The sequence below is a fragment of the Lathamus discolor genome, chromosome 4, assembly GCF_037157495.1.
Source record: "Lathamus discolor isolate bLatDis1 chromosome 4, bLatDis1.hap1, whole genome shotgun sequence".
Taxonomy (NCBI): Eukaryota; Metazoa; Chordata; class Aves; order Psittaciformes; family Psittacidae; genus Lathamus; species Lathamus discolor.
In genome coordinates, this window is record NC_088887.1 from 7,188,757 (window position 1) to 7,210,810 (window position 22,054).

At 44.2% G+C, this 22,054-nt stretch overlaps 2 protein-coding genes across 9 annotated transcripts in view; both read right to left on the reverse strand.

The window, feature by feature from the left end:
* The window catches only part of USF3 (upstream transcription factor family member 3), a 30,870-nt gene extending 24,223 nt beyond the window's left edge, over positions 1-6,647 (reverse strand). For 3 of the 4 annotated variants that reach the window (XM_065676154.1, XM_065676152.1, XM_065676150.1), the window contains exon 1: positions 6,571-6,647. In XM_065676154.1, the coding sequence (XP_065532226.1) occupies positions 6,571-6,618 (48 nt within the window). In that variant the 5' untranslated portion in view covers positions 6,619-6,647. Of the gene's footprint in view, positions 1-6,524 lie in introns of all 4 variants that reach the window. The other variant, XM_065676153.1, reaches the window with a different exon arrangement.
* A 1,380-nt stretch (positions 6,648-8,027) lies between these two features.
* Positions 8,028-22,054, reverse strand: part of NAA50 (N-alpha-acetyltransferase 50, NatE catalytic subunit) — a 209,607-nt gene continuing 195,580 nt past the window's right edge. For 3 of the 5 annotated variants that reach the window (XM_065676171.1, XM_065676167.1, XM_065676169.1), the window contains 4 exons: positions 16,075-16,211; positions 15,508-15,627; positions 14,462-14,528; positions 8,028-12,048 (listed from right to left, as the gene is read on the reverse strand). In XM_065676171.1, the coding sequence (XP_065532243.1) occupies positions 11,868-12,048; positions 14,462-14,528; positions 15,508-15,627; positions 16,075-16,211 (505 nt within the window). In that variant the 3' untranslated portion in view covers positions 8,028-11,867. The remainder of the gene's footprint in view (positions 12,049-14,461; positions 14,529-15,507; positions 15,628-16,074; positions 16,212-22,054) is intronic. The other 2 variants (XM_065676168.1, XM_065676170.1) reach the window with 1 other exon arrangement.

Genomic DNA, 22,054 nt, shown 5'->3' on the forward strand with positions numbered 1-22,054 from the left:
GGTTTTAGTTTTATGCACTCTTCTGAGAGTTTCTTAGGTTGTGAAGTATGTTACGGTGTTACAGAAACATGGAATGGTTGAGGATGGAAGGGAGCTCTGGTGATCCTCCTTCCCTTGGCTCAAGCTGGGCCACCTAGAGCCAGTTGCCCAAGACCACATCCAGACAGCTTTTGATTATCTCCAAAGATGGAGACTCCACAACCTCCCTGCACAATCTGCTCTAGTGCTTGGCACCCTCACTGTAAGAAAGTGTTTCCTGAAGATCAGATGGAGCCTCCCGCATTCCAGTTTGCGCCTCTTGGCTTCTGGTCCTGTCGCTGAGTGCCACTAGAAAGAGCCTGGCTCCCTCCTCCTTGCACCGTCCCTCCAGGTGCTTATATACACTGATGAGGTTCCACCCTGAGCCTTCTCTTCTACAGGCTGAACAGTCCCAGCTCCCTCAGGCTCTCCTAGGGTGAGATAAGGTCTAGTATCTTAATTAGTCATCTTTATGGCTCTTCACTGGACTCTCTCCAGTATGTCCATGTCTCTCAAACTGGAGAACCCAGAACTGACTACAGGCCTCACCAGTGCTGAGGACAGTGGAAGAATCACCTCCCTTGACCTGCTGGCAATACTTTGTCTTGCTTGTTCCAATTCAGCATTCACCACCTCTGCCACAAGGGCACATTGATGGTTCACGTTCAACTTGGTGTCCACCAGGACCCGCAGGTCCTTTTCTGCAAAGCTGCTTTTCAGCTGGGTGGCCCCCAGGATATATTGGTGCATTAAATCGTTCCTCCCCAGGCAAGGGACTTTACCCTTGCCCTTGTGGAACTTCATGAGGTTCCTGTCAGCCCATTTCTCCAGCTTGCTGAGGTCCCACCCTGGGCAGCAGCACGATGCTCTGGCATATGAGCCACTCCTCCAGGTTTGCTGTCATCAGCAAACATGCCGAGGGCATACACTGCCCCATCATCCAGATCAGTAATGAAGACACTAAACAGGACCAGATCCAGTACTGACCCCTGTGGTACACCACTGGTTACTGGCCTCCAACTAGACTTTGTGCCAGTGATCCTCTGGGCCTGGCCATTCAACCTGTTTGTTCTCATTCTAACTCTCCTTATGTTGAGATGTAAGCTACAGGGTTCTGAAAGGCAACAAACAGTTGTGACCTGATGCATTGCAAAAATGACTTCTTTTTGCTTGTCTTATTTTATCAAATCTCAGTGTTGAGTTACACTGCAACATATGTGAAACTAGCTACCTAACTTTAGTTAACAAACTGTCCTCACAGCAGTAATAAGAAACTCAGTAAGAGGGTTACTCTTCTCTACTGTCCTACCCAGTCCAAAATAATGCAAAATTAAGCTCTCCCCCACTTCAGCAGCACTTGCACAGAAAGCCAGATGAGAACATTATTTCAGCCTAAAGTTGACTGTAGAAGGATCACAAAGGATCCACTGACAAACATACACTGAAGATGCTTATGTTGGTACAAGGTTGCTTCTCGCAGTGGCAGCACTGGCTTTATGTCTGTGTAACTATGACCCAAGATGATGCCAAAACTACAGAAACTTCTTCAATAAAGTCTCAGAATTTACAAGCAAGAGACTTCCATAGAAGAATCAAGCATTTAAACTGCAGATACATAACATTTAAACAGCATCTCTGAATATTATGGATCCTCCACCAGTGAAAAATGAAATGGTGTTCCTTCCCTTGTTGCTGATTTGGAGTTGCTCAGTGTTGGGCTAGCACCATTTTATTGCTGTAGTACCAAGCAAAAGGCGATTTCCAGCCCATCCAAGATTTGTATTCAATTTCTACCTAACAACTTCACTGATGCATCAAGGCAGAGTCCAACTTCAAAGGTTGAAGGCTGGCATGAACTAAGTGTTCCTTAAGCCAACCAGTCAGTCCAGAGTGCAGATGCAGGCAGACACTCCAAAGGTGTGTTTTTTTCACTTTAAACTTCAGTTACTTGAAGAAGAAACCAAACTTTCTAAAGTTAAGCTCTCCTCTTCCCATATACACTGCTTTTAACAGTGTCAGCAGCCTAAAGAGCAGTGGTTTTGGTAATTTTCTCATGATGCTGCCCACCAAACCAATGACATTCAGATCACAAGACCTGTATTTAGGCCTAGAAGTTAATACATCCATAGTCTGCTCATTCCAGCCTCTCTAGAGATGGACCACAAAGAACTCATTTTGCTGTCAGAGTACTGGCATGACTGAGATGTGCTTTTAGAGGGCACTGATCTCATTTCACGTTCTCCCATTTTGGTCACCTAACCTGACAGAAGCTCAGGTAACTGGGTGAGAAAGGCACTTGTTAACAGGAAGCATGAAATGTTTTTAACAGGCTGCTACTTCCTTCTTACGTGAATCACAATGGCACACAGCGTGGCTGATGTAAAAGACGGCTATCATATGTCATGGTTGCAAAAGTAACTCATTCACCTTAAAAGCCCGATGCCATAGCTTTTCATACAAGACACAAGTGTAGTTTACACACAATTTGTCAATCCTCTGCACACAGCAGAATCACTCAGAGCATGACAACAGTGCTACGCTTGTAAGGTCAAACCAAAGTACGCTTTGGACACATCATGTGCACACAGGAAAGCTGGAATTGTATTTTAACCTGCACGTTAACCAGTAATCAGTTAGCATTATATAAACTGGACACTACACAACAGCAAGGAGCTGTAACCTTTATGTGTTTTACTACAACCTGAAACAAAGAAAGCCCTACAGGTCAACCATTCTATCCGAGATGTTTTCACTCAATTTTCCAGAACACACACATACAACTCACATTGTGATTGACACCCTTCAGAATAGTAAATGCATTCCTGAGGGACTTGAATAAAGGAGTCACAAACGTGACTGAGGTGACAAATGCTAGCACAGGAACTAAGTTGTAAGGTAACTGGCAATACTACGGGTAAGCAATCAATCAGTCTGGAGATGAGTATAACACTTCCTCAGAAGCCTGAGGATTATCCTTGGACCCATCATGAAATGGTTAGGAACATTAAAGCTGTCAGATGCTATGCACACACACATTTTACATATCCATTTTCCTTTAATCTCCTGGTTTGTTCACACAGCTAGGCACACATCTCCACTGGTGTTTTATAATCATAGAATAGTTAGGGTTGGAAAGGACCTCAAGATCATCTAGTTCCAACCCCCCTGCCATGGGCAGGGACACCTCACACTAAACCATCCCACCCAAGGCTTCATCCAACCTGGCCTTGAATGCTGCCAGGGATGGAGCACTCACAGCCTCCCTGGGCAACCCATTCCAGTGCCTCACCACCCTCACAGGAAAGAATTTCCTCCTTATCTCCAATCTAAACTTCACCTGTTTAAGTTTGAACCCGTTACCCCTTGTCCTGTCACTACAGTCCCTGACGAAGAGTCCCTCCCCAGCATCCCTATAGGCCCCCTTCAGATACTGGAAGGCTGCTCTGAGGTCTCCACGCAGCCTTCTCTTCTCCAGGCTGAACAGCCCCAACTTCCTCAGCCTGTCTTCATACGGGAGGTGCTCCAGTCCCCTGATCATCCTCGTGGCCTCCTCTGGACTTGTTCCAGCAATTCCATGTCCTTTTTATATTGAGGACACCAGAACTGCACAAAGTTCAGAGCTGTTCTTTAACTGAAAACTGTCTCAGCTGAAACACTGCTGTGGTACTTACTCCCTATCTTTCAAAGTGACACAGACTTCACAATACTTTTTCCAAGTTCTTCCAGTGCAAATAGCTATGGTTTGCTGGGAATCCCTCCATACCAAATGCTATGCTACTTATTCATCCCCCCAGGCACATGTCATTTACAAAGTTATTTTTAAGACCATTTTGCATCTAAACACTTATTACAAACCCCCAAACAGTACTGTACAACAAGCAAACAACAAAATGGTTCTTGTCAAATCCAGCATATCCCAGCCCTTGGCTTCCTTATGTATTTCCTCCTTTCCTTCTTTCTTTCTTTCTTCCTTCCTTTCTTTCCTTCTCCCACCCTGTACAGTACTCAGCTTCAACCCATACTCTGTATTAATTCACATCCAAGCTGGATGTGTTTGGTTACAGTGTCACACACCTTATACCAACACACTTTGCAAATAAAAAAGCATGCTTGAATATTTGTAACTCACTACTCCAAATCTCTTTGTTGCCTAATTTGTCATACTTCAATATCTCAGAGCCAGAAGTGTTCTTATGATTTCAACATCCACGGGGGGAAAAACCCATCACCACCACCACAACCACCCAGGTAGCTCTCTAATTCCTCCCTTTAAAAAAGTTAGAAGCACCCAAGAAAAACCAAGGTGAAAAGCAGCTGGAGTAGCTCAGTCAGTGGTGTCAGCAGGACATGTTCACTGAACTTTTGCCTTCCTGTTCAGAAGATGTCTTTGGAATTTCAGACTACTACTAAACTTTAGCTACAAACAACAGCGTGCAATGCACACAGCAGGCACGTGTCAGGCACGCAGCAAAGCACCACTTGAGTGGCAGTCACTTCAGTCTGCCCCCAGTCAGCTCCTGGGGACACTACTTGTGAAACCAAGAATCAAAGCAGCAAAACCACTATCAAGCACTTACATCCTGATTATCTCTTTGCGGCTGTTGCAGTCCTCCAGGATCCACCACCATTTTGCATCTACTCCATTAAAATCCTCCCATGTATCCATAATCTAAGGAAATAAGTAAGTTTCTGAGGGAATAAGTATCCAAATCTTTCAAAGTTAGCAACGTTCTCCTACTGGTTCACATAACCAATACGCTATTATTAATACACGTATCTTCAAATCACACTCACAACATGAGAATCTTCTAAGCTTATTTCCCATTCAGTGACAAATGTATTTTCAGTTGTCAAACCCGTTTCACCTCAAAATGTGCCTCTGGATTATTATTATGGCACTAGTTGAGAGTGAAAACCAAAAATTCTAAATCCTTATGATAACGACCATTTCCTCACGGGAAGTTTCTTCCTTCCTATTTGTCTGATTACTGCACGCAATTCATGAGTGATAAACAACACTGCAGGTTGCAAAAGTGCTATGTAACATAATCATGTAAGTAAGACTGTGCCAATGCACTGTATATGAAAAAGCAAGGATAACATCACACCCCCAAACCAAGCCGTTAGATCACCATGACTCCTAAATGCTCAACTGTGCAACCATTGAGTTATCTTTGCTAAAATGATTTAATAACCATATATCTGGGCAGAGGCTAATAGAAGGCCAAGCTATTATGTGGAAAGCAGAAATAAAAATGTGTGATTTTCTATGTACTTATATCCAATGACTCAACACATCACTATTCTCTTCTTCTTCACCTTATTTTCACCTTTTCCCTACAAGCTTCCCTGGACAAAGGGCATAGTAACCGAGGGCTGTATTCAGCCATGTGTTTGCTGATGGGCTCGGTTCACCCGTGCTGTCACAAGAAGCTGGATTCTAGGTGCCTTGCCCTTAGCGTGCACAAGAAATGGGATCTTCTGCATTTGACAGATGTTGATTTCCGTAAAACCAAAGACTTCAATCTCTAATACCTCTGCTGCTGACAAATTTGATTGAAATAGACCAAAGAGCTCAAATCTCCAGGTGGAGAAGGGACAGCGCATCCACAAGCCTTCTTTCCTTAGGAGACCAAGCTGCAAACACACCCAACAGGAAAAGTTAGTTTGCAGGGACAGAGCTCTGCATAAAACCGCTGGACTTTCACCCTGCACTCAGAAGCTGACTAACCTCCAGACCGAGCTGTCACCCAACAACAGCACGCAGAGGTGATGCGCAGCACGTTCTGTATCCCGGCCTACGCTGACAAGATGTTGCGGTCGGGAAGCAGCGCCCACGTTTTACTGTCTCCGAAGTGAACTTTCGGAATGAACCGCGACTCCCGGTCACTTGTCTGTGACCATCAACACTGCAAACCCACAAGCACTCCGCTCTCCAAACCCTCCATCATTACCTTCCCCGATGACACACACCAGCACTTCCAAGACCTTATTCATCCACGCGGGGCCAACCCTCACGACACAAACAACGAAACTTCTCCGGAGCAAATCCAGGCCGGCACCGGCACCGGCACCGGCACGGCGGTGCCGGCGGGCGCACCCGAGGGGCAGCCGCCTTCCCGTCGGGGACTCCGCAGCCCCTACCGATGCCCCCGCGGGCAGGCCGGGCGCAGCTGGGCACATCGGGCAGACAAAGGGACCACAGCGGAGGCCCCGGGGCGACAGGGGCGGGGAGCGACCCCCGGCCCGACCGGCGGGCGAGGAGGCCCGAGGCGGCTCCCGGAGGGGTGAGGGAGGGCCCGCGGCCCTCGGTCGCCACGACGACAGGGCCAAAACCCCTGCGCGGGGTGGAGGTGCCCCTTTGCCAGCCTCCCCCTCACGGCCACCGCGGAGAGGAGGGGCGGGCGGCAGCCACCGGCAGCCCCGGCCCGCGCACCCTCAGCCCCGGCCCCGCTGCCGCGCCCGCTCCTCCTCCTCCTCCCCGTCCTCCCCCCCGTGCCGCTCACCGGGCTCCGCTCCGAGCGCAGGCAGCGGGCGCACCCCGGCACTCACAGCGGGGCTGGGCGGGCTGAGCAGCGGCGACCCCGCCGCGGGGACCATCCTCCGCTTCTGCCGCTGCCTCCGCGCCAGTCCCCCCTCCCGCGCAGCCCACCCTGCTGCTCGCACGCGCGGCGCACGGCAGCCAATCCGAGCGCAGGAGCGGAGCCCTGGAGGCCAATCAAAAAGGCCGAGGCGAGGGAAGGCGTTGCTCGGCGCAGATGGGGCGGGGCGGGACCGTCACGGACAAATCGCCACCAGAAACATTGACGGGACGGCCCAATCAAAGGCCGGGGAGGTTGAGATTGGCGTGAGAGCCGTCAACAAGTTAAGGTGGCCGAAACAGGAACTGCCGGAGACTGGCACCTCAGCTGACCAATGGGGAGAGCGGGAGGGGCGCACGCAGGGGCGATAGGCGGGCAGAGCTACTTAAAGGGGCAGTGTCCTCTTTCTCTGCCCTCACCGGCTCTGTAACGGAATCAGCCGTTCCAGTGCAAGCTCCCTGAAACTGGTGGGGTTTTAGCTCGGGGAATGAAACCCCTCATCCCCTTTCCTTTTGAATGAAATCTGAGCGGAAAAGTGTTGCTTTGTCCTCTAAATTAGGGACTCAATCATTAACACTTCTCCACTTGCTCCTGCTAACCCCCCAGTTCAACCACCAGTCACAATAAGACAGAGCTTTTCACTTCCAGCCTCAGTTGTTTTCTTCCACAGCTGTTCTGGAACTCTTTTCCTATGAATTTTCCTATTCCCAATGAAGGCAAGCAACTCCATCTGCTGATCAAGGAGTTTCCCGAGGAATGTAAATAAGTGGATAGAGTATTAAGGGTAACATTTCTTTTTTTTTCCCCAGAAACTGTACCGCAGTGCAACTTGATCAGTTCCTAAGTGGCATGTCAAAGCAGGAGAGGAACAGAAAGGAGTTACAGACAAACAATGGATTTAAGAGACTGGAATAGTTAAGAAGAGAGATGTGTTTTACTTCAATACCTGAGAAAAATCAGAGTGGAAGAGTACTCGCTACATCTTAAGACCAGTTATTTTTTACAGGTACAGACCACAGTTTATCAAAGATTGTTGTCGAGATTTGCAATAGCTAGCAATCAGTCTGAATGCTTTCAAATATATAACCCCTCCAGCCCCAAACCAGCTGCAGTGGTCTTAATGCCTGGACTGTTTGTTTCAAGACTGCTCACTAGTCAATGCAAAACTAGTCCAGGAGAATTCCTCTTCTTCTCCTCCCTGACCTCACACGACAGAGAATTTCTGAGGAAAGACCCATAGCTTCAGTGAAAGAACCAGACCCCAGTCTCCTCAGCTTTCAGACACCCATGGCATTCACCACAGCAGCCTAACTCACAGTACATGGTAGAAATCTTCCCAGTTACACAGTTCAGGAAGCGTCTGAGGAATATTCTGTATCTGATTTCAGAGGGAAACAGCTGGACTGCAAAGAAAGTGCACATGACAAATTGTAAATGACATAACTCAAATAGTGCACGTTTATTCTGAACAGTATTTCTAAAGAGTTTGAGAAAAAACAAAAACATGCTCCTGATGTACAAGGGCAATGATACAGATTAAGAATGGACCACCTTATTGTAAATAATTTGCTCCCCCTGCAACTTAACTTGTAACATTGAGAATGCATCTGTAAACTGCATACAGTTTGACTGAATCTTAACTCAAGACACCAAGGGGGGGGGGGGTCTTAGCCAAATGAATCAGGAAGCAGTTGCAGATTCAAAAGAAACATCCAAGTCAGCAAACACTTTACAAAACACAGACTTTGTGCATAGCAGCTGACCCGGATTACAACATGGGGGAGAAGAGCACAATTCGGGGGATCAGATTTTTATTAGACACAGGGCACCATCAAGATTTAATGAAATACAACGTAAGTTTATTTCAATGGTAACAGTATGTCATATTTAGTTGGCAGGTTTAACCATTAGCTGCATCATGTAAATTCAACCGGCTTCTGTATACACAAAATAAACTCTCTCCTTTCCCCTCCCAAAAATGAGGGATATCTCTCCTGGATGATTCTTTTTCCCCTGTACCATGGTTTCCTCTAATAGGAGTCTTTTTGTGGATATCATCTTCATCCTTCAACTGATGTATGACAAAACCAGTTGCAGAGATTCAGGAATAACTCGTATATACACAATTTACACTCTAAAGCTGTTAGTTACATACATTTTTCTTGCTCTATCTTCATCCAGAAGAGGAAGTGCTAATATCTTTTTTTCTCCCAACTTTTAGAAAATTCAGTTGTTCATAAGCTGTTATTTTCAAGCTCAAAGGAGGTCCTGCTGCAGCAATGACCAAATTAACTGGAGGGTCTCTGCAGTAAGCAGACAATTCACACAATTTCAGTACCTCTGGGTAACAGCACTAAGATACAGCATTCTCCTCCCACACTCAACATGGCTGATATACCAGTAAAATACAACTGTTTGTCACCCAGAACTACTGACCTTCACCTGTCCTTATCCATGTACAGGGAACACAGCTTTCTATGAGAATAAGATTAAACCTTGTATTCAAGACTAAACAACTGTCTTCCAGAATTAATAGCCTGGGAAAAGGAGTCTTAGATTTGTGGTCACTCTCTCTTCTACCTGCTACAAAATGTTTTAACAGGAGTTACAATGAGGCAGGTTTGCTGTAGAATAGGAGCTTTAAGAATTGTTTTCAGGGATACATTCATAGAATGATGGCAGCCCAAAGCAAAAGAGACAGAAACAAAGGTTAATCCAAGTAACTTCAGACATCAGACTCGTACTTTTAAACCTGAAGGAAAACTGTTTGTGAAACACACCGATTTGTGAAAGCCTACGACAACAGCAAATCCTAAGAGTTCATATCCCCACACCCATCTACCCAACCCAAACACTTAGTTCTATTAGAATGAAGAGCACTTTGCTTGGCACCAGAGGCAGCTATGGTCTGAGTTACAGCTGTGCTGCACAAACATCCTCAAATACAATACTATCCCTCTCCCTCCACATACTTCTCTCAGTTTGGTCTACAGATGGCCAGGGAAACTATGTTGGCATATGACAAGCTAATTGTGCTTCAATACACCCCCTTCTAGAAAGATGCTGAAACTGCCAATGTAACCAGTGCAAGCAGGTCCTAGCAGTACTAAAAATAAGCTTTTGTCAAAACTAGGCTGCCTCTGGCTGAGGAAACCGTTTGCATCTTTCTAGCCAGAGTCTGCCACAGAGTGCTGCAAACACAGATGCTCAGGCCATGCAGAGGGGCTCTTGTTGTTAGCCATCTGCCCATCCCCACGACCCAATTAGTGCAAACCCAGCAAATAAAGTATCCACTTTCCAGCATAGGTCTGTCAAGATGCACTCCAACAAGGACTGCACACCTCTGGGAAAGGAGCAGTAATTCTGGAGCAGCTATAGTCACCCCTCTGGATATCAAAGACCACAATGTGCAATGAGGGGTGCCATCCCTTGCCTCACCACAACTCCCTGTCTTGAAATCCTTAGTTCCCAAGTCACCCTTGAATGACTGGACAGCACCTACTAACCAGATGTATGCTGCAATGCACACTATAGAGGCTGGAGGCTTTCAAAGCAGATGCATTTGAGATGCAGTCTTAGACTTTAAAAAACAAACGGGAAAGGAATGCAGTTCAATATCTACTTGGGGGATGTGGCAGGTTGGTGTTGTCTCAGCTCAGTGCACTTTCCCATGTGCTTGGAGAAGAGTCCAAGCTCAAGTTGGTATTTGTATTGGCATACATAGAATTGCTGGCAACAGTGCATAGAAAGGAGCACTGATATCCACGCAAACAAAGCATGGAAAGATGCAAAGCAGGCTTAGTAGAGTTCACTGTAGCTTTGAGGTTACAGTACTAGGAAGAAGCCAGTCAGCCTATTTTCCAAACCCATAAAATGCTCTAATATAGGCTGCTTTCTCTGGTGCTCCATGAACACCCTCTCAGAGAGGAGAACTGCATTAATACCACTGAAAGGGCAAGGGGAAAATCGTTCTCAGCGGGACAAACCGTGCAGTTCCTCACCACCTCTTCCCAAAGGAGCACATAAACACAGCAAGCTAAGCTAATCACAACAAAATCCAGAAAACCCCTGCAAAGCTCTGTGATTAGGGTTGGATTTATGTTTGCCTTCTCAGCCTTGCTGCCTGGTCTCCTCAACCCTTGCCTCATCTCAGATGTGTCACCACACACTTAGTAGCTGTAAAAAAATGTGGTTTATGTTATCAAAGCTGGTAAGGTGGTCACAGTCACTTTTCCCATCCCCAAAACACCGATCAAACTAACTCTCAATGAGTCCTACAGCATTTCATCCATTTTTAAAGCAAGGGTCCTGCCTCAGGATGTGTATTTTTACAAGGTTACTCTTGCCAACACCAGATCTAGCTCTTAATCCGGCAAAAGTCTGCTGGGAGTTGGGTAAATGAAAATGAAAACCAAAGACCACTCTAAATTCTCCTGTCGGTCAGTTAAGAAATGTAGCACCAGCTTGGGTGAGGAGTAGTTAAAAAAAAAAAAAAGCATTCAAAAAGGTCAGGCCAGGCAGAGTGAAAAGGTACGGTGAAGCAGCCCACCCTTCTCAGCAAAAGATGGAGGAAAAAAGCCATACTTGAAAATACTGGGAAGAACTAAACGTATTTTTGAGGTGGGAGGAATTAAGAGGAAGAGTGGGAAGTACTGAAGTAACATTCAAAGGTTGGAGGGGGGGAATAAAGTACCCTGTAGGTTATAAAAAACACAATAATGTGGGAGTCAAAGGACAAGATATTGCTTTTCCTTTCCCTTCCCCCCCCATTGGATTTACATTCTGCTTATTGAAAGAAATAATTGTGAAGGGAGCTTGTCACCAGGATAACCTGCTCAAGCCCTCCACACCTCAAACTTAGATCTACACACCTTTTCCCACCCCAACAAAGAACAAAATACAATAAAGAAGAACCCGAAACCATACCCCTCAAAAAAAAAAAAAACCAACCAACCCCCAAAACAACAACAACAAAAAAAACAAACCCAAAAAAGAACCAAAAAAAGAAAAATACAGAAAAAAAAAACCCAAACCCCAACAAAATCAACCCCTAACATATCAGAAAGGAGAGCTCAAAAACCCACCCCAACCCCAAACATGACTGGACAATCCTTGGATGAAGCATTACATTTTGTTGGAGAGAGGTCAAGAAGAAAAAAATTAAAGAGAATGAAGGGGTGGAGTTAAAACCAAAAATCAAACTCAAGAGGCCTCTCTTTCCTTATTTGGCGACAAGCAAGTGCAAGAAAGTGTTCGTTGGGGGTTTGTTCAGTTGTCGGTCTTTTGCACATCTGCGTTCTGGCCAAGATAAGGGGCTTTGAGGTTTTTCTGCAGCACGTGGGCATCTGCAGGCTCTATCCTCTTGTAGTAGTTTTTCTTCGTCTCAATGATCTCAAAGCCGAACTTTCTGTAGAAGTCAATCGCAGACTCATTGCTGATCTGGACATGCCTGGGACAGAAAGGGAGAGAGAGAGATACAGGGATCAGAACTTTCTGTGGTTCAGTTTTCTGCCTCCACACTCAGAATGGTTAAAGACATGATAAGAAAAGGAGCTGTCTACAAGGAGACAAGAATGCTGGTGGAAAATCAGGACTGGAAATTTTGGTCTTCCCAAATCAATCCTGAGCTAACACACAGCTCCTGGACGGCCTGTAGTAATCTTTCTGAGAAGTGGCAAACATTTTCCGTCATTAAAGCTCTTTTAAGGAACACAAATAACAGACAAATGACAGCATTAATAGCTCAATAATTTCAATTTTTCTTAATCTTAAAGTGACAGAGATTTTGTGGAAATATATAACAAAGTTTGACTGCAGAGCCAATTTGAGCTTCCTGTAGTGACACTTCTTAGGCGACCAAAACAGTTGTCTGACTGCTGATCCCTACACGCTGCCACACAAAACTGGCAATGGTGTTTGATGCAATTTTAACTCCTTCCTCACTTCCAAGTACCCCTTTCTTCTCACAAAAAGCTATGGAAGCATAAAAAAAAGCCCCACAGACTTACAAAGTCCTTTTCCCCTTTAACCTATCTCCCCCAGAGTTTTACAGATCTTGCTAGCATATTCCAAGAGTTTCAAGGCCTCCGAAACAAGCAGCCACCAATTCTTCATCCTAAGCAACTAGGAGATTTATTTGCACAAATTCTATTAAAATAAAAATAAGAGAAAAGGGATGTTTGGCTCAACAAAAGGCATTCATTAAACACTCCCAAAAGTCAGTGGCCACTGCACAAGCTCATGAATCACTCTGTCATGACAACATGCTGCTTAACCATAGAACCTAAGCAACTCTGGGAGCAACAGCAGAACAAAACAAAAAGATCTTAGTGTTAAGCCTAATAAACACCAAATAGCTAAAAGGGAACTTCATAATAATGACAAATTTACACACTGATAGCTAACTGGGTGCTAAGCTACATAGTATGTTCAGATAGAAGATGCACAAGCAATGGACACAGTAATAAAAATCAATGGGCCAATATAAGAACTTTATTATGCCCAACTTTGGGAGCTATTTATCGTCAGCCCAGAATTCTACTCTAGGAAGTGGAAAGGATTATGAAGGATCCGTTTTTTGCATTAAAACCAGCAAACAGTTTCTTCACTATGCACACAGGAACATGCAAAAGCAGAAATGAAAGCCTGTGCCAACTAGCAGGCATCTGAGAGTTTGTAAGCGCTCCTTCAGAGGCAGGAGAGCAGGAATACAAGCCAAAAGCAGCTGCACTCAGACTCCTCTTTAAGACACCTCTTACAGAGATGGCTCAAAACTACAACAGTAGAGGACCTGGAAGACTGCATCTCCTTGGCAGAGTAGGGATAAACTTGAGGAAAAAGTCACTCCATTTATATTGGTATTGGTGTATCAAACACTAGCATTTTTAACAGTCCAGGCAAGTGTTGAAGGCGCAGTTCTGTGGCAGCGTAAGTCCATTCAAGTTGTACCTGCTGTGGATCTATCCCCAACAGTGCACCATGTTTGGACTGGTATAAACTGGCAGTGATGGACAAGAGAAGTGAGCACTTAGTAATCACACAGATACCAATGAGCTGGAAGAAGCAGAAGTGTGCAGCCAGCAGCAAAGGGGAAAACAAAGCTTTGGCATCTATGGATTTCAGGCTCTATTTCCATGGTGATCTCAGAACAGCAGTGCTCTTTTAAGTAGCTCTGTCCTCTGCCCTAGTCCTTGTTCTCAAGTCTGCATCACACCAAATGTTTATGCAGACGTGCAGTTGATTTAAAAAACAAACAAACAAAAAAAAAAACCCCAACCCCACCCAGAATCCAAATTGGAAACAGCTTCCCAAGATGGGTCAGGGCACTGACCTGCTTTACTGTGTTGTTGCATAAACAGCTGACCTGGCAGAGTGCAAGAATAGGAATAAGCATTTGGGCCTTGCTACTGAACATGAACCTAGACTGCCTGCAAGCACCTCTGATCTGGTGTTCTAACCCACACAGTACTGTCATAAAAGACAGCAAATGCATCAAAACTGCATGCAAGACTTGCAGCATTTTCCATTCTGCAGCTGACACTGTATGGTAAAAAAAGAAATGGAGTAATTCTTCCACATTTTTTTGTCATACTCATTACTCTGCTGCAGAAAGTAATTTGTAACTAAACTACATACAAATTCAGCAAATTTGCAGAAGCCCTTCTAAAGCAAGCAAGGCTTACTTTTCTCAGCATCACACAAGCCCAGAATGGGACCCCTTGCTTTCTTACTAGCACTTAGAAGATGTCCCATGACCCCACTGTAACACAAAATACCAATGTTCTTGGATCTCCCTCCCTTTGCTCCCATATTTGCCTTTATCATCTCTCAAAAAAATGCATGAGTAGAACTCATTTACTTACAGATAGATGTTGTCAAAAGTACCATCTTTTTCACAGATGTTTAAGACATGATTCAACATTTTAGTTCCTGCCAAAAGGTAAAGAGATACTTAAGAAAACCGGAAGTGGACAATAAAGTCTATACTTTGCTAAGGGCTTTCTTGAGGAGAAGCAGGTTAACCGTAGATAGGTTAAAATGACTGAGCTTGTGAGAACTAGGCAAAGCAAATAAAACGTGGCTTATAAGTATTTCACTATGTTTCTGACTGCTCACAAAATCTAATTAATTGTTTCTTTGGAGAAAAAAAAAAAAAAAAACAACAAAACCAAAATCAAACAACCCAACAACAAAACACCATCCCAGAAGCACATGTATAAAGCGGCTTATTTAAACGCTAGCTTCAAGGTCCTAAACTCACCTCAACTATGGGGTCAAAACAATGTATAATGCAGTGAGAGCATTGGTAAGTTTTCTAATAAAGACCTAGTAAAATAATTTAAAATAAAGTCATTTTTCCATTCCAGTCTGTCAAAGCAAACAAGTTACTGTAAGGTCTTGATTAGTCTGGCCTACAAATCTGCAACATGGAGAAAAGAACTAAACGAAGTATAGACAGAAAGCAGGCATTACCCCTGAGCAGTGATAATCAGTACTGAGAAAGATAAATAGAAACACCCCTTCCCTTTAGAAACCTGATGAAGGAATGTTGTGTTCTACTTATACATGACTTGCATATTGGCTGTGTACCTCTAACAAGTTATTTCATGTGTTTGTGCACCAATTTTCACATCTGTAGAAGCAGAGTATTTACCTCACAGTACGATAACATGATTAAGATTAAAATACTCTGAAATCCTGAATTAGAAAGTTCTACAAAAAGCCCATTTCTGAAAGGCAGGGAAAAAGGAGCACATCATAAATCATGCTCCTTTCCCAAAGTCCCTTCCAGAGAAATCAGTGGTCTGAAACTGAACGATCTTGGGCAAAAGTCTGAAAGAGCATTTAGTAGGCTGCGCAGCAATCTGATTTCTTTGAAGACTCAGGTACAAAAGAAGATCCTCCTTACCTATTCCTAGCCTTCGGTAGGGTGCCAGGCATCCAAGTGTCATTATGTACAGTCTCTTCTGGTTCTGCGAGTGATCCACCCTACAGCACACTGCTCCCACTGCAATGTCATTGAAATAGGCTGCCAGGGAGGGAAACAAAATGTTATCAGTCACAAATTCAAACTATACATACAGGTCCTTCATTTACACCCAGTTTCCTTCCCTCCCTCTTGCTAATTCTCCCATCCAAATGAAGTATCATATACTATGTGGCTTAACACTAGGAGTGACATTACCAATGGTGCTCTGACAAACCAGCTAGCAGTGACATCAGGATGTAAGCTGGCAGCACACATCGCAGGTTTTCTGTCGTAACAGAAAACCTGCCTATTCCCAGTAAAGTGGAATCTATTCAGAACACAAACCCTCTGATGTTCAGACTGGGGCTTTTTTGAGGTTCCCAAAGAGTTCTTTTTCACTATGTAAAACAACAAAATAAAAGAATATGCTATTCAAAACCATTATGGATAGCAATGATGAGCAATTCTGCCACCATAGCTCACAATTACTGGCAAGAACATTTGTACCTAGTTTGGCCAGTTCGCCAACCTCCAGTACATCCTTGTAGAACTTGTCATTGTAGCTGACAGGAAAAATGACCTGGTTTAGCCTCTTCAGCTGCTTAATGTTGTGTGGTGTCACATCTCCCAACTCGATCCGGCTACTGGAACAAATCAAAACATGCTTAACATCTGATACACACCCAAAATTAATGATTTTATTTATGCTTAGAGAATTGTCCCAGCTAAAAATCAGCTTGATACATATTTGAACTACAACATTCAATCTGTACAATTAAGTCTTCTGTTGGTGGCTGATTTACTCCCAAACCCAATTTCAGTCTGTGCTATACAGTCAGAAGGTTCTCGGGCCACACTTAATGATGTACCACAGTATATATGTGGGTTTATTGGGTGGAAGACAGGAAGAGCACAAATTTCTGCAGGAGTATTAGCTTTAACTTTATCCCATTAATTTCCTCATTGACTATCAAAATTGGGAGAAGGGTGGGAACTGGGGTGGGGTGCAGGGGTGGGAGGAGAGATAGAAAAGATGTGAGGGACCGGAGGCTAGAACAGAGACCAAGAAAATGAAGTCCTTATCTGTGCTTCCAAGACAGCCTTAATTTTACCACTTATCAGTATACAGCTTATGCTTAGACAAAGACTGAGTGTAACTAGACATCTATCTGAAAAACAACAATACTGTGTGCAGCATACTCATATGAAGCCAAATATGCAAGTGTGCCACACTCAATGTGATATCAGTATTCTTCCTGCTGACAGAGAGCAGAATCAGAACCTTAAAATACCAGTACTGCACTGAATTACACTAAAAAGAAACAAACCAAACCCTTCTCCCTTTTCTAAAACTAACCTCCTGACAGAAACACTGCTTACATAGAAGAAAATATACATATATATATATATACACATATATACACACACACTAGTTGTTCATATTCCCAAGTCAATTTCTTGGCTGCAGGTGGGCAGGTTTAATGAGGATTATAAGAACGAAAAAAAATCTCAAACAACAAGATAATAAAATTCTTTCCCCAGATGGTCACTAGAATAGATAGGAAGGGAAAAAGCCAATACATGTTGAGTTAGAGATACACAATCCTAGGTTCAGCCCAGCCTTGTGCCCAGGACACAACAGCACAGATTAACTTAAGTAATACAGTGAAACAAAGAAGACATAACAGCCTATAACCTTCTTCAAGAACTACACCAGGCAATGAGGTGTATAATCTGTCTCTGCTTTATTATCTGACCTTGATTATACATCAAAGCCCCTTAAACAATTAGTACTCTGGGTATCATATCAGTTTTAGTTGTTGCTACCAACTGTGGGTCATAAATACACAATGCGTTCTAGACATTGTACTGCAGCCTGCAAAACTACCAGAAAAAGCTACAGGGATGAAGCCTTTAACATTTATTTCAAGCAGTGTAACTTGCCCTCACATCCACTTTCTCCTTTTCTTTTACAGCAAAAGATACAGTCTTCAGATCTGCAAAGGCATCAAGGATGACCACTGCCCACTCTGGTATGACGCAGACGAGACAATCTCCCCAGTGAGCCTTACAGAAGCTAAACAATTTCTTAGTAGCACCTTTCAGAGACCCTTCTAGCATTAACTAATGGACTAGTGATGATTTTGCAATTCTCCATCAGATTATTATGTCCCAGTTACTACTTAGAATTAATGGATGGTATTTGCATATTGAACTTTGCTGACTCCAAAATCTAACCTTTTGTGCCAAAGAGATTAAAAAGCCCCCTGGTGTGAAGCATCCCGTACCAGTATTGCTTCCAAACTGTTCCAGGCAGCTCCTCATCTGTCTCCTCCTATACCACACTGGACTTGTCAGTCTTTTTCCTCCCCCACTGCAAGGGCAATTGCAAAGCAACTAATCCTTGTAGTTTGCCCCCGAGCTCTGCCCAATTATTGTACAGCAATCTCTTGAGAGACATCTCACTAGAGCTCAGTACAACAGTGATCTCAAGGATGACAGAAAAAGGAACAGCCTCCATATTCTTGCATCTCACCCATGCCAGGATACCCAGCATACTACAAGCAACAGCAGTGGAATATATTTCTGAAGTTTCTAGGTATAAACCACTGAACTATTGTGCTCAAAATACTCTGCGGTACCTCTTTTCCATGCCTTCCACCATCAGCATCTCTTTGTTTCACAGCCTTTTGCACCTCCTAGATTATTTTTGCTCTCAAGATTCCTTTCTTCATGTATCACCACCTGCGCAAGTCCCTTTGATAAACATATTTCAACATGAAGTACTGTGCTAGTAAGGACCATTTCCTTACACCACAGAAGGACTCCCATTGTAAACAAGCATGTTATCAAAGTTATTGGATGCTGTGGTAACTTTAGTAGTTGCTTTATGCCCAGCTTTTCAGCCTAGCACAGCAGGGCTTCTGCAGGCACACAGAAGGCAAGTTGTGCCCCTTTACCAATCTCAGCCAGCAGTGCTGCTATCTTTCCCTCACAAAGGGTAGGAATAAAACTGGCATGTGGATTTCCAGGTGTATTTGTGGCTGGGAGAGAGTTTTGCTAAGGTAGAGCACCCCAGTAACCTCATGCTAGCAGCAAAGACCCAGCAGCCTCTTTGTTGCAGTCTATATCAGAGTGGAAACCAAAGCAGGAGCAGATCTCAGCTGCGCAGTTAGATCAGATGAGCCACAGAGTAGGAGGTCAGTAAGGAAAGAAAAAAACCTCACATTCACACTCAGTCTCTTGAAAGCCTCGATCTCTTGTCCAAAAAGATTTAATAGTATATTAACCTTGGTGATACTTTTTTCTATCAGTAGATGCAAGCTTCAGTAGATCAGTAACAGCAGCGTGAACTTTTAGGATGAACTCACAGCAAAGCTGTTACAGAGCAAGTCTGACATAGACTATTATCAAGCAGTGTGCTTTCTAACATTATTTTAAAATTAATTAGTTACTAACAAAGCAAGAAATCAGGCATTAGAAGACAGTCACTATGGAATATTAATGATGACAGCGCAACAGAACAAAGACATATTGTCAGAGACACCCAGGACAAGACGGATGAGAAAGGGACCATGGCCAGAAGATGGACCTTCACCAAGAAGGTTTCAGGCATAGAATAAGTACGTAAAGAAGCAGAGTCTAAGGCTGCTCGTAGCATCTGAGCCAAAACATCACCTCCGAGGCTGGCATCAGGCCGGAGAAACAAGTTCCAGTAGTAGGTGGCTAAAAGGTGCTGTTGACAGATTTCCTCAAGCCCTTGGGCTCCCCAGCTCTATCTCTGACCACTTGCCACATTCATTGCTGCCTCCTGCCATCTCCTTCTGCCTGCCTCCTATGCTGTCACTAGCTGTTTCCTTATTGCTTGAGAGTTGCAACAGGGCCAGTAATTTATCCTGGAGGTTAACATGAAAAAAGTGTGAAAACCACTGCAGGAAGCATTAATCAATATGCTAAGTATGTCTGTTTAAATAGTACGTACTTAGACCACAAATTACTTTAATGTAGAGCACTAGCTGATTAAACCAGCACCACATCTATTATACACAAAAACATGCAGTAAACAAACTAAATGAGGACATGGAAAGGAGAACCCAGATCATGGGAGTTCATCACTTTGCCCGAGGATACTGTGGCAAAAGTGCCACTAGAGCCTTAAGTATAAGCAGGGGAAAGCTTGCATTGCTGCCAAAAGCATCAGTCTTCTTGTCTCAGAGTTGCTCATTTCCATTCTTCTGCTGGCACAAACATGTGCAACAATGTGGTGAACCAACCCAATTAAAACTAACCTAGCCAAAAAAAAAGAAAAGTTTAGTTATAACCCACATCAGTCCCCTGATTGGCTTCACCACACAAGTCTTCTGCTAGCTTAAAGAAAACAATCGCCAGAGGCAGAACCAGTCGTTCTTGAGCAGAAGTGCAGCCTGCCCCAGTTTAAATTGGAAATACTATGCAAGGGGAGCACGGGGATCATTCAGTATCTAGGTGTGATGGCAAATGAAGTTGCTAAGCCACTGTCCATCATCACTGAAAAATCTTGGCAGTCAGGAGAAGTTCCCAACAACTGGAAAAAGGGAAAAATAACCCCCATTTTGAAGAAGTGGAAAATGGAAGACCCAGGAAACTACAGACCAGTGTCACTTCTCAAAAGGAGTGGGACCAGCAGGTTGAAGGAGGTGATCCTGCCCCTCCACTCTGCTCTCATGAGACCCCACATGGACTTGGGGGTGTTGGTTGATGAGAAATTGAATATGAGCCAGCTTCAGTGTGTGCTTGAGCCCAGAACCACCCCCGTCTGCTGGGCTGCTGGGCTGCATCAAAAGAAGCGTGACCAGCAGGTCAAAGGAGGTGATCCTGCCCCCTCTTCTCTGCTCTTCTGAGATCCCACTTGCAGCACTGCGTGCAGTTCTGGTGTCCTCAACGTAAGAAGGACATGGAGCTGTGGGAGCAAGTCTGAGGATGACCAGGGGTCTCAAGCACCTCCCATATGAAGACAGGCTGAGAAAGCTGGGGCTGTGCAGCCTGGAGAAGAGAAGCTGCATGAAGACCTCAGAGCAGCTTCCAGTATTTGAAGCATCCATACAAAGATGCTGGAGAGGGACTCTTCATCAGGGACTGTAGTGACAGGACAAGGGGTAATGGGTTCCAACTGAAACAGGGGAAGTTCAGGTTAGATATAAGGAAGAAGTTCTTTACTGTGAGGGTGGTGAGGCCCTGGAACTGGTTGCCCAGAGAAATGGTGAATGCTCCATCCCTCTGAAGTCACTTAAACATCACTCATTGCAAGGCTGCTCCCAAACTACCATTATCCTTGTAGATAGACTTTCTTCTAATTTACCATCCTAAAGGTACTGAAAGACTACCCATATGTGGTCTCTTGTTGCTCATTAACTTAAGAGTGTTGATGAACACAAACACAGCCTATCACATGTGCCTTCCAGAGAGCTACCACAACCTCTTTATACTTTTCTCCTAACTAAAGCCAAGCTCCTGGTCTCCTGCTTTAGGACTGGCACTTAATTCTTACTATTGTCTTACTAGCTCTTCTTTCCATTCCTTCAGATTAAAGTTAATTTTCCTTAAACATGGCTAACCAAAACTGCTTACAGCACCCCAAATACTTACTGTTGCCTGTACAATGGCAGTAAGTTTTCCCCATCTGTCCCAGAAGCATTTTCCTGACATATCCTAGGACTAGATTTGCATTTCTTGTAACTACAACACACTGTGACTTGGTTACCTCAGAAAAAAAACGTACTGAGACTTCACTAGTAAGGAGAACGGGTTTCTGGTGCATAAGGCTGATGTTCCTCAGAAGCACACAGCCAACACTGTCCAGCAATGCAAGGGTGGAAGTGATCCACAAAATCCAAATGGAAGTGGAACTTTAACGAGGTGACATGCAGCAGTTAATGAAGCTGGCTGCATGCCTAGAACATCAGCATTAACACTCCTGCTCTTGCATACCTGTGCCCTAAGATCCTTCAGGCACTTGCTAAAAAAATGCTCACACTTTCTGTAGGACCAAATGCAATCCAGTTAGTCCTACTGCAGCTGCGTTCCTCTATCTGCAGCCCACAACAGAGCTGAGATTTGAACAGTCTGTTTTCCCTATACTGTCTTAAATTTATACTAGTGGAAGCAGCACAGAATAAATGAGACACTAGTGTTTGCTTATGCTAAGGCTGCCTTTTGCCTCTTGATGTATAATGAAGCAGAGCTGCTATACAGAATGACAGCTCAAGAGGAAGCCAATTTCCAGAGTTACAGTTCAAGAGGAAACACAAACTCAGTCCCAGGGAACAGCAAGTGTTGAACACCAGTTTAGAATCAACAGCAGGGAGAAAAAGGGGGAATTCTGAATTTCTTAATGCTGTAAGAATCTCAGTATCATTCAACTTTAAATAGTGTAAGTCTCTCCCGAGAGGGATGTGCCTGACTGAAACAGATCTCAGTGTAACTGATAGCTGGGCTCAAGCTTATTGAA